Source organism: Oncorhynchus masou, chromosome 27 (assembly GCF_036934945.1).
Source record: "Oncorhynchus masou masou isolate Uvic2021 chromosome 27, UVic_Omas_1.1, whole genome shotgun sequence".
Taxonomy (NCBI): Eukaryota; Metazoa; Chordata; class Actinopteri; order Salmoniformes; family Salmonidae; genus Oncorhynchus; species Oncorhynchus masou.
In genome coordinates, this window is record NC_088238.1 from 20,495,842 (window position 1) to 20,509,347 (window position 13,506).

A 13,506-nucleotide genomic window follows, 5' to 3' on the forward strand; every position below is an offset into this window, starting at 1 on the left:
GTTAACTTATAACTATGCGTATTTTGCAAATCTCTAGATGTAGGATCACGTCCATCTATTGATCTGCAGCCTATGATCAGCCAGGAGAGTATGGCAGGGTGCCACCTGGATGACGTGCATGAAAACCACGCCTGTCCCAAACTCTTCGCCCACGGCTAAATCCATCGACCTTATTCTCCAAGCTTTCTGGAAGGACGAAGCCAGGGTGGCCGATAACAGAATGGCAAGCCAAATTACCCATAAAGAAATACGTTATACATACTGAGTAGTTGTAGGCTAGGTTCTGTATTTATTTATAGTCATTAAAATATTAGCTACACTTGTGCTCGAGACATGTAGGCGGGTTAACATATCCCAGGAATTGAACTTGCTGGTGATGATGCTCGTGGATCATGACTGTTCTGGGACTGATGTTCGGTTGGTTCGTCAGCTCAACAGGGGTATGGGGATTCAACCAGGGATATGCAGCGGAGGGACCGAGCAGCAACGGGGATGTAAAACCGGAGACGTCAATGCAAATATTGTTTGTCTGCAATCTCAGGATGAAACGGGACGGGTGTGTCCTGGAAGCCCAGCACTGGCGACAGACACGCGGCTATCCTCCTGTTCCACAGCAGGTAAAGTCCAAAGAAAGCATTGTATATTTTTTTCTGTAATGTTTTCAAAGTAGGCGACACGAGATTAATGAAAACAAATTAATAACCCCTTTACATAGGAGCTCGTATATCTGATTCTGTAGATAAGTGTTGGTGCATGGTTGGTGATACAATGTAGCAAAATGTACAGTGCGCTACAATTTTACACTAACATCCCACACTAACTTTAAATTAACAATTTAAGGGCAGCCATAAGCAAGTACATAGATGCTTAATATAAATCATGTATAGTCCTGATGAAGCCTAAATGTGATTTGTTTTTCTATAGGCCAACTCAGAGTTATTAAACATGAACTTTTTAATTTCCCTTGATGACCCAGATTTAATTGGTTATTTCTCAGCTCATCAGCCATAGTTTTCAAGGTTAATTTTTTATTTGACTGGATGACCCTCATAATCGTAGCCAGCAAAACTGCTCACATTCACCCATTATGGAGAGTCATTGACATGTATGCACACTAGTATTCCAACATGATACAAGATGTGAGTATTTTTAAACCTTTTGCATCATGTTATCTGAAGTAGTTGTTTGTAAACGTTGGCACTTTCCCCTCAATATATATATATTTTTAACCTTTATTTAACTAGGCAAGTCAGTTAAGAACAAAATGTTATTTTCAATGACGGCCTAGGAACAGTGAACTGCCTATTCAGGAGCAGAACGACAGATTTGTAGCTTGTCAGCTCGGGGATTTGAACTTGCAGCCTTTCAGCTGCTAGTCCAATGCTCTAACCACTAGGCTACCCTGCTGCCCCAATATAATTAGTAACGTTTCCAAAATGTTAATGCCTTTTTGGCTAATGAATGCATCCATTGCATCTTTTGAGCAGTCTGACTCAACATAGGTCTTGTAGTGTACGTGGAGACAGTATTGCAATTTAGGACCTATTTAGTGTGCCTTTACTTTAAATACATATTGGATAGTTTGGCGCAAATGTTTTCAGTTCATTTTCAGAGTGGCGACAACAAACATCCTCCTGAATTAAAGGAAACATGTATCTCTGAGTACAGTATTGATTATATTGCAGCACTTTCCCCAACCCAGACACAAAAGTCCATCCAAAAACAGACGTGATTTATTTAGTAAGTTTCAGCAGCCCCTGGCCAGATTTAGCTCCTCCATAAAAGCTAATCGAACTAATGGGGGCGTTTTTGTCTTCTGTTCTAAAACACAAAAATGTCCTCCAAGAAACTCCAAAGCAGTGAATCGACTACTGTGTGTGACCTTGCATGGGATAAATCCAGGTTATCTGGGGAAAATAAACATGTTCTTGAAGGTTGAGTGTGATGTGAGAGTGGCTCTGATCAAGGGCAACCAATGATGATGTTGTCTTTCCAGACCGTGAACCAAGCAGTGGCAGTTACAACGTCTCCACTGGAACGGGAACCTTTTACAGCTGCGTCAGTCAGATCACCATTGGTAATTGTACTTTACAGAATGTCTTACTCTATATCCAAAAGAGACCGCAAGGGGGAGGCCATATTTGGTTTGGCGGGAAAAAGTTACACTGAAACTTTCAGAAATGTTTGGAAAATAGACCCTGTGTGAAAACGCTGACCACGCCAAGAAATGAGACTTTAAAAAAATGAGTCTATCCTTTATCAGGTAGAAGTAGACCAGATCCAATATCATGCATCTTTTACACCTGCACATGAACAATTCCTCAGGTGCTGTATGTGGAGTTCTTGACAATGAAATTGATATAGAGTAGCCTAGATAAAAAGCTAATGTTTAATCAAATCAAATCAAATTTTATTTGTCACATACACATGGTTAGCAGATGTTAATGCGAGTGTAGCGAAATGCTTGTGCTTCCAGTTCCGACAATGCAGTAATAACCAGTAATAACCAACAAGCAATCTAATGGATGCATGGATGAGTTTTTGACCAGGCACAAGTCATCCACAGATTGATCATTCTAAATGTAGCACACATGCTTTACCTTGAGCCACCTCTAGTCTTCAGAAAATGACAAATCGATAGCCTTTCTCAATAAGCTGCTTTCAGAGGAGTCAATATACCCCCTGGATGAGTGTGATTTTTAAAATCTTTCCCCATTGTTTGGCCAGGATATGGTACTCTGCATCACTATGGGTCCCCTAAAGTGCTAATGGGCGATCAGTCTCCCCTAATTCAACCCTATTGGTTTGTTGTAGTCTTTACTCTAGTAAGTGCTGTTGAATATTGGAAATGAAAAAGCGTATTATAACCATGGAGAATTCCTGGATTACAGGCAAAGTGGGTTCTAAAGTGATGAGCTACATCTAATCAAATGTATTGAATTGATTTATTGATGCAGAATATTCGCCTGGTCAAACATACTGATTGCTGCACTCACCATTGTTTGAATTTACTTATTGACCAGGCCAGCTGATCACAGCCCATGATGAATCCAGATACAATTCTATTTTACTGTAAAGAAATTGACAAGACTTTCAGCCTGCTTATAGGGTAGGACGTTCAACAAGCACTTGCACAAATGACTGACGATTGGCTGAGAGAAATTGATAATAAAAAGATTGTGGGAGCTGTTTTGTTAGACTTCAGTGCTGCGTTTGACGTTATCGATCATAGTCTGCTGCTGGAAAAACATATGTGTTATGGCTTTACACCCCCGACTCCGTATTATACACGCTAGCTACTACAGCGAGTGAAATCACTGCAACACTTAACAAAGAGCTGCAGTTAGTTTCAGAATGGGTGACAAGGAATAAGTTAGTCCTAAATATTTCAAAAACTAAAAGCATTGTATTTGGGACAAATCATTCACTAAACCGTAACCTCAACTAAATCTTGTAATAAATAATGTGGAAATTGAGCAAGTTGAAGTGACTAAACTGCTTGGAGTAAACCTGGATTGTAAACTGTCATGGTCAAAACATGTTGATGAAACAGTAGCTAAGATGGGGAGAAGTCTGTCCATACTAAAGCGCTGCTCTGACTTTTTAACAACACTATCAACAAGGCAGGTCCTACAGGCTCTAGTTTGGTCGACCTGAACTACTGATCAGTCGTGTGGTCAGTTGCCACAAAGAGGGACCTCGGAAAATGACAATTGGCTCAGAACAGGGCCCTTAAATGTACACAGGGACCTAACATTAATAATATCCATGGCATGTTGAATGCACTGAGGTGTCTGTTTAAACTACTAGCACACAGCTGAGACACCCATGCATACCCCAAAAGACATGCCACCAGAGGTCTCTTCACAGTACCCAAGTCAAGAACAGACTATGGGAGGTGCACAGTACTATGTAGAGCCATGGCTACATGGAACTCTATTCCACATCAGGTACAGCGCATTCGGAAAGTATTCAGACCCCTCGACTTTTTCCACATTTTTGTTAAATTACAGCCTTATTCTGAAATTGATTAAATTGTTTTCCCCCTATCAATTTACACAAAATACCCCATAATGACAAAGCAAAAAACACTTTCTTTTTTTGGGGGGACATTTTTCTTTTTTTTTAAACAAAGTGTTTTTTAATGGTATCACATTTACATAAGTATTCAGACCCTTTAATCAGTTTCAGTTTCAACTTTGTTGAAGCACGTTTGTCAGCGATAACATCATTGAGTCTTGGGTATGATGCTACAAGCTTGGCACAACTGTATTTGGGGAGTTTCTCCCATTCTTCTCTGCAGATCCTGTCAAGCTCTGTCAGGTTGGATGAGGAGCATTTCATGCCTCTGAAAAACCTTCCCACAGCATGATGCTGCTACCACCATGCTTCACCGTCGGAATGGTGCCAGATTTACTCCAGACGTGTCACTTGGCAGTCAGGCCAAAGAGTTCAATCTTGGTTTCATCAGACCAGAGAATCTTGTTTTTCATGGTCTGAGAGTCCTTTAGGTGTGTTTTGCCAAACTCCAAGCGAGCTGTTATGTGACTATTACTGAGGAGTGGCTTCCGTCTGGCCTCTCTACCATAAGGGCCTGATTGATGGAGTGCTGTAGAGATGGTTGTCCTTCTCTGGAAGGTTCTCCCATCTCCACAGAGAAACTCTGAAGCTCTGTCAGAGTGACCATCAGGTTCTTGGTCACCTACCAGACCAAGGCCCTTCTTCCATGATTGCTCAGTTTGGCTGGCGGCCAGCTCTAGGAAGAGTCTTGGTGGTTCCTAACTTCTTCCATTTAAGAATGATGGAGGACACTGTGTTCTGCTTTGCTAGCACAGACTGGAATATATTCCGTGATTCTTTCAATGACATTGAGGAGTACACCACATGAGTGCATCGAGGACGTCTAAGATCGAATTGTACTACACCGGCTCGGACGCTCGTTGGATGTAGCAGGACCTGCAAACTATTACAGACTACAAAGGGAAGCACAGCCGAGAGCTTGCCAATGACACGAGCCTACCAGACGAGCTAAATAACTTCTATGCATGCTTCAAGGCAAGTAACACTGAAATATGCATGAGAGCATCAGCTGTTCGGGACGACTGTGTGATCACACTTTCCGCAGCCAATGTGAGTAAGACCTTTTAAACAGGTTTACATTCACAAGGCTGCAGGGCCAGACGGATTAACAGGACGTATACTCCGAGCAATGCGCTGACCAACTGGCAAGTGTCTTCACTGACATTTTAAACCTCTCCCGGAGTCTGTAACACCAACATGTTTCAAGCGGACCACCATAGACCATGTGCCCAAAAACACTAAGGTAACCTGCCTAAATGACCACCGACCCGTAGCACTCATGTCTGTAGCCATGAAATGCTTTGAAAGGCTGGTCAATGCTCACATCAACGCCTTTATCCCAGAAACCCTAGACCCACTCCAATTTGCATACCGCACCAACAGATTCATAGAAGATGCAATCTCTGTTGAACTCCACACTGCCCTTTCACACCTGGACAAAAGGAACACATATGTGAGAATGCTGTTCATTAACTACAGTTCAGCATTCAACACCATAGTGCCCTCCAAGCTCATCACTAATATAAGGACCCTGGGACTAAACACCTCCCTCTGCAACTGGATCCTGGACTTCCTGACGGGCCGCGCCAGGTGGTGAGGGTAGGTAACAACACATCCGCCATGCTGATCAACACAGGGACCCCTCAGGGGTGCATGCTCAGTCCCCTCCTGTACTCCCTGTTCACTCATGACTGCATGGCCAGGCACAACTCCAACACCATAATTAAGTTTGCTGATGACAGAACAGTGGTAGGCCTGATCACCAACAACGGTGAGACAGCCTATAGGGAGGAGGTCAGAGACCTGACCGTGTGGTGCAAGGACAAAAACCTCTCCCTCAACGTGATCAAGACAGAGGAGATGATTGTGGACTACAGGAAAAGGAGGACCGAGCACGCCCCCATTCTCATCGACGGGGCTGTAGTGGAGCAGGTTGACAGATTCAAGTTCCTTGGCGTCCACATCACCAATAAACTAACATGGTCCAAGCACACCAAGACAGTGGTGAAGAGGGCATGACAAAACCTATTCCCCCTCAGGAGACTGAAAAGTTTTGGCATGGGTCCTCAGATCCTCAAAAAGTTATACAGCTGCACCATCGAGAGTATCCTGACAGTTGCATCACTGCCTGGTATGGCAACTGCTCGGCCTCCGACTGCAAGGCACTACAGAGGGTAGTGCGTACGGCCCAGTACATCTCTGGGGCCAAGCTTCCTGCCATCCAGGACTTCTATACCAGGCGGTGTCAGAGGAAGGCCCTACAAATCGTCAAAGACTCCAGCCACCCTAGTCATAGACTGTTCTCTCTGCTACCGCACGGCAAGGGGTACCGGAGCACCTAGTCTAGGTCCAAGAGAGTCCTAAATAGCTTCTACTCCCAAGCCATAAGATTCCTGAACAACTAATCAAATGGTTACCCAGACTATTTGCATTGCCCCCCCACTGGAATGCTGCTGCTACTCTCATCTATGCGTAGTCACTTTAATAACTCTACGTACATGTACCTCGACACCGGTGCCCCCGCACATTGACTCTGTACCGGTACCCCTTGAATATAGCCCCAATATTGTATTTACTGCTGCTCTTTCATAATTTGTTGTTCTTAATTATTACTTTTTGGGGTATTTTCTTAAAACTACATTGTTGTTTAAGGGTTTGTAAGTAAGCATTTCACTGTAAGGTCTACACCTGTTGTATTCTGCGCAAGTGACAAGTACAATTTTATTTATATGATTGGACTTTCTTGGACCTTCAATGTTTTGGTACCCTTCCTCAGATCTGTGCCTCGACACAATCCTGTCTGGGAGCTCTACGGACAATGTTAACTTCCAAAACTATAGTTTTTGTTTTGTTTTAGCAAGTCGGTTAAGCTTCTAATAGGCTAATTGACATTATTTCAGTCAATTGGTGGTGTACCTGTGGGATGTATTTCAAGGCCTAACTTCAAACTCAGTGCCTCTCTGCTTGACATCATGGGAAAATCTAAATAAATCAGCCAGGACCTCAGAAAATAATTGTAGACCTTCACAAGTCTGGTTCATCCTTGGGAGTAATTTCCAAATGCCTGAAGGTACCACGTTCATCTGTACAAACAATAGTATGCAAGTATAAACACCATGGCACCACGCAGCCGTCATACCGCTCAGGAAGGAGACGCCTGTTTCCTAGAGATTAACATACTTTGGTGTGAAAAGTGCAAATCAATCCCAGAACAACAGCAAAGGACCTTGTGAAGATGCTGGAGGAAACAGGTACAAAAGTATCTATATCCACAGTAAAAACAAGTCCTATATCGACAACCTGAAAGGCCGCTCAGTCGTTTTGTCACCAAAGCCCCATATACTACCCACCATTACGACCTGTACGCTCTCGTTGGCTGGCCCTCGCTTCATACTCGTCGCCAAACCCATTGGCTCCATGTCATCTACAAGACCCTGCTAGGTAAAGTCCCCCCTTATCTCAGCTCGCTGGTCACCATAGCATCTCCCACTTGTAGCACACGCTCCAGCTGGTATATCTCTCTAGTCACCCCCAAAACCAATTCTTTCTTTGGCTGCCTCTCCTTCCAGTTCTCTGCTGCCAATGACTGGAATGAACTACAAAAAGCACTGAAACTGGAAACACTTATCTCCCTCACTAGCTTTAAGCACCAACTGTCAGAGCAGCTCACAGATTACTGCACCTGTACATAGCCCACCTATATTTTAGCCCAAACAACTACCTCTTTCCCTACTGTATTTAATTAATTAATTTATTCTGCTCCTTTGCACCCCATTATTTTTATTTCTACTTTGCACATTCTTCCATTGCAAATCTACCACTCCAGTGTTTTACTTGCTATATTGTATTTACTTTGCCACCATGGCCTTTTTTTGCCTTCACCTCCCTTATCTCACCTCATTTGCTCATATCGTATATGGACTTGTTTCTACTGTATTATTGACTGTATGTTTGTTTTACTCCATGTGTAACTCTGTGTCGTTGTATGTGTCGAACTGCTTTGCTTTATCTTGGCCAGGTCGCAATTGTAAATAAGAACTTGTTCTCAACTTGCCTACCTGGTTAAATAAAGGTGAAATAAGTAAAATAAATAAATACCCTGAAAGGCCGCTCAGCAAGGAAGAAGCCACTGCTCCAAAACCTCCATAAAAAATGCCAGACTACGGTTTGCAACTGCACATGGGGACAAAGATCGTACATTTTGGAAAAATGTCCTCTGGTCTGATGAAACAAAAATAGACCTGTTTGGCCATAACGACCATCGTTATATTTGGGGGAAAAGGGGGAGGCTTGCAAGAACACCATCCCAACCGTGAAGCACGGGGGTGGCAGCGTCATGTTGTTTGGGTGCTTTGCTGCAGGAGGGACTGGTGCACTTCACAAAATAGATGGTATCATGAGGTTGGAAAAGTATGTGGATATATTGAAGCAACATCTCGAAAATGGGTCTTCCAAATGGACAATGACCCCAAGCATACTTCCAAAGTTGTGGCAAAATGGCTTAAGGACAAGTCAAGGTATTGGAGTGGCCATCACAAAGCCTGACCTCAATCCAATGGAACATATGTGGGCAGAACTGAAAAAGCGTGTGCGAGCAAGGAGGCCTACAAACCTGACTCAGTTCCACCAGCTCTGTCAGGAGGAATGGGCCAAAATTCAACCAACTTATTGTGGGAAGCTTGTGGAAGGCTACCCCAAATGTTTGACCCAAGTTAAACAATTTAAAGGCAATTCTACCAAATACTAATTGAGTGTATGTAAACATTTGACCCACTGGGAATGTAATGAAAGAAATAAAAGCAGAAATAAATAATTCTCTCTACTATTATTCTGACATTTCACATTCTTAAAATAAAGTGGACCTAAGACAGGGAATTTTTACTTGGATTAAATGTCAGGAATTGTGAAAAACTGAGTTTAAATGTATTTGGCTAAGGTGTATGTCAACTTCTGACTTCAACTGTATATAGACAGGTGTGTGCCTTTTCAAATTATGTCCAATCAATTGAATTGACCACAGGTGGACTCCAAGTTGTAGGAACATCTCAAGGATGATCAATGGAAACATGATGCACCTGAGCTCAATTTTGAGTCTCATAGCAAAGGGTCTGAGTATTTATTTATTTATTTATTTTAGTAATATGTATATATTTTAATTGTTTGTACTTTTTACCCCTTTTCCTCCCCAATTTCGTGATATCCAATTGATAGTTACAGTTTTGTCCCATCACTGCATCTCCCGTACGGATTCGGGAGAGGCGAAGGTCAAGAGCCATGCGTCCTCCGAAGCACCACCCTGCCCGAGCCGCACTGCTTCTTGACACACTGCTCGCTTAACCTGGAAGCCAGCCGCACCAATGTGTCAGAGGAAACACTGTACAGCTGGCGACCAAAGTCAGCACGCCTGGCCGCCATGAGGAGCCGCTAGAGTGCGATGGGACACGGGCATCCTAGCCGGCCGACCCGGACGACGCTGAACCAATTGTGCGCCTCCTCATGGGACTCCTGGTCACGGACGGCTGCGACACAGCTCCTAATCAAACCCAGATCTGTAGTGACACTTCCAGCACTGCGATACAATGTCTTAGACCTCCGTGCCACTTGGGAGACCCCTGTTTTTATTTCTAATACATTTGCTAAAATGTCAAACAGTTTTCGCTTTGTCATTATGGGCTACAATGTGTAGATTGATGAGGAAAACATTTAATTTACTCAATTTTAGAATAAGGCTGTAACGTATAAAAAAGTGTATAAAAAGGGAAGGGGTCTGAATGCTTTCTGAATGCTTTCTGAATGCACTGTAACTGATGATTTAAAAAACAGATAATAATACACCTTATGGAACAGCAGGGACTGTGAAGAGACACACACACACGCCTACACATGATAATACACCCCCTCTACACACAAGTACACATGGATTTTATATTATAGATATGTTGTAGTAGAGTAGTTGCCTGAGGGAACATACTTAATGTGTCGTGAAAAGTGTTATGAAATGTAATGTCATGTAATATGTTGCCTTAATGCAACACATTTTGTAACTTTTAGATTTGTGTATTGTTGTGAATTTTTAGATACTACTGCACTGTTGGAGCTAGGAACACGAGCATTTCGCTACACCCGCAATAACATCTGCTAAATATGTGTATGTGACCAATAAAATTTGATTTGATTTAATGTTGCTGGACCCCAGAAAGAGTAGCTGCTGCCTAATGGGGATCCTTAATAAATACAAAATAATACAAATCTAGCCCAATTCTAGGCACCTGCATAGTAGTGTACCTTGGTCCCTCTAAGAGGCAGGAAGTGCTGGCGGTGGTGATCTGGGCCTGACGTTCCTCAGAGAGCTAGGCAGGGCAATTTTTTTATGATGACTGCGACAGAGATGTTGCTTAGAACACACTGTATCGTTCAAACAGCTCATTGCATGGATGGTTTTAGAGGGCACCCTGAAGCACACACAGGTGTGGATTACCTTGTATGCTATAGCATTTCAAGTAGCATACAGTTGCAATGGAGGTTGAGATTTCCCAGGGATCCACTACATTTGCAATTATAGGAATAAAGATTTATGTTCATGAATAAAGAGTAGTAATAAAGTTGCCACCCGAAGAGGCGATACATTTTTTCCTACATTCTTAACTCCATTTTACAGCTTGCTTCAGTGTAATATATAGCCTAATAAAAAATGCAATAAATTATGTATTACTGTCTACTGATGCTTTACACAGCATTAATAAGAAGGATACTTTAGCTCTTCAGTATGGGCCATTCTACTGTCAATGTTTGTCTATGGAGATTGCCAGCAACGGTTGTGGCTGAAATAGCCACATCCACGCATTTGAAGTGTATCTTATAATGCGCTGGGGTTGTGTTTCCAGAAAAGCTAAAGAAGTCTCTCTTTGCTCTTTGGTATGATGCCCGTTGAGCGTGGACAGAGATATTTGCGTTCATGCAATGTCTTTAGGATTGTTGGTTATGTTGGCAACCTTCATGTGGTATGCTTCAAAAGGAAAGTCAAATGCATAAAGTAAACTCTGTTAAATCAATTCAAGTTAAATGTACACTATGCCGCATGCTATCAATGTTACCATATTTTTCTTATTTAATTCTACAGATTTTACAGAATTGACAGACTTCCACAAAGGTGCTTGCAGTTGGAAATGTTTCACAACATACCTTTTTAATAAAGATTTAGTTGTCAACTGTCAAAACATACTTTTTGTCATAAGTAGCATCCTCATGCTTAGTTATGATACTTCCCAAGATGTATGTGTAAGTAGACCACTGACAAACGAGAAACGAAGATGGACTCATCAGACAGGGGAAAGGACAGTCATGGAGCAACATCAACCACTAGAGAGCAGCATTGTTATGGACATAGCACCCACATTTTTTATTTTGAACTGGGAGAGCAAAATATGTCGTCAGCATTTTGCTTAATTGGTTCAACTAGGGAAGCGGAACCCTGAATTTCTGAGATATGGGATATGTAATCGTAAGTGGAAACTCCATCCTCCAGAGAGCAACAACCTTAGTTTCATTATGAAACAGGAACTTATTTGAATAATATCACTAATTTCCCTTTTCAAGCAATGGGATTTTTCTGCAATGTCTGACTTTCTGGGATCTATTCAATATCAAGGATTTTCAAAGAACCATGACATTGCTGTAAGAGAAATAGACTAAGTATGCAAGTTGCAAGGACAAGTGTTCACATTCACATGCTTTCCAGGGTTATGTGTTATAGGAAGGGAGTCCATGTTTTGAGAAACTCTTTCTGAGATATTAATATTCCCTACAGGGTTTGATCTCGGGGGCCAAGTGGCCATTGGCATCTCTCATTGGAAGAGTCCATTCCCTCCCAGAGGTCACCCCCTGTGTGACAGTCCTGATGGGGTTCGCTCCGAGGCCTCTGCTGCCACAGCCTCGCATCTCCCTGAGTACCAAGAGCCAGTGTCCTGTCCTGCCTCCCTGTCAATCAACCCTATATCATCCCACTGCAGCGCCAGCCAGGAGACCATCAGCGACAGCAGCACAAGTAAGGTTTCACCTTTCAACTTTGAACCCTGACTTCATTCTAATCTCAGCTCTGTGGTTTGGTCACTAAAAATCTGGCCTAGAAACGGCTTTATCCTGCCTAAGCTCAGAACCTTTGGCGTTCGGGGTAAATTGGTTCTGAGTTGCACAGAAGAGAGTATCCTGGAATCACATTATAGTATGAACACACCTGGATCGTTCCATATCATTTCACCAAGTCATGACGCCCACTATCTCAGATTGTTCTGAAATGATTTCTGTAGTTAGAAACAGATAAAATGTCCTGCAGCATTATTTTGTTGAAATATAATTTGTTGAAATATAATTTGATCTCTGAGAAATTAAACTAATTAATTGCATCCACATTGCCAATTTTTTATTTATAGGATTCATATAATACTCAATAAATAAATTACCGTGGGGCGTTGGTGGTCTGTGAGTGGCTTTTGACAATTTCTCTGGATTCCTCATGTCTAACTCATAGTTTGGGTCCAAATTGGATGTTAGTGTCACGCCCTGGTCGAAATATATTATGTTTATTCTTCATTTATTCGGTCAGGCCAGGGTGTGACATGGGTTATTGTGGTGTGTTTTTGTCTTGGGGTTTTGTGGGATGTCTAGCGTTAGTCTATGGCTGCCTGAGGCGGTTCTCAATCAGAGTCAGGTGATTATCGTTGTCTCTGATTGGGAACCATATTTAGGCAGCCATATTCTTTGTGTGTTTCGTGGGTGATTGTCCTTAGTGTTCCTTGTTCCTGTCTCTATGTTAGTTTACACTACTATAGGCTGTTTCGGTTTTCGTTACGTTCTTTTTGTTTTGTAGTATTTGTATTGATTCGTGTTTTACGTTTTCATTAAACATGGATCGCAATCTACACGCTGCATTTTGGTCCGACTCTCCTTCGCCTACAGAAAACCGTTACAGTTAGGCACTATATTTATTGAATATTATATGAATCCTATACATTTAAAATGGCAAATTTGGGTGCAATAAATTAGCTTAATATCTCAACAAAATAATGTAGCAGGAATGATAATCTTTTGTTTCTAACAACAGAAAGAATTTCCAAACAATCTGAGATGGTGGGTGTAAAAATTCAGTGCATGAAACAAATATGGTTGTTACACAAGCATACACACAGTCTATTTCTGGTTAGTACCCGTGGTGGAAAAAGTACCCAGTTGTGATACTTAAATAAAAGTACAGATACCTTTTAACAGGAAGTTACTCAAGTAAAAGTTAGTCACCCAGTAAAATACTACTTGATTAAAAGTCAAAGTATTTGGTTCTAAATATACAGTACTTAAGTATCACAAGTAAATGTTTTTGCTAAAATATGCTCAAGTATCAAAAGTAAACATATAAATCTCTTCAAATTCCTT

The 13,506-nt window shown here is 41.9% G+C and overlaps 1 protein-coding gene across 1 annotated transcript in view; it reads left to right on the forward strand.

Annotated features, from left to right (window-relative positions):
- The first annotated feature begins 260 nt into the window (after positions 1 to 260).
- Positions 261 to 13,506, forward strand: part of LOC135515754 (anoctamin-4-like) — a 51,447-nt gene continuing 38,201 nt past the window's right edge. The window contains exons 1-3 of the mRNA XM_064939462.1: positions 261 to 617; positions 1,997 to 2,077; positions 11,888 to 12,124. Coding sequence (XP_064795534.1) covers positions 377 to 617; positions 1,997 to 2,077; positions 11,888 to 12,124 — 559 coding nt within the window. The 5' untranslated portion in view covers positions 261 to 376. The remainder of the gene's footprint in view (positions 618 to 1,996; positions 2,078 to 11,887; positions 12,125 to 13,506) is intronic.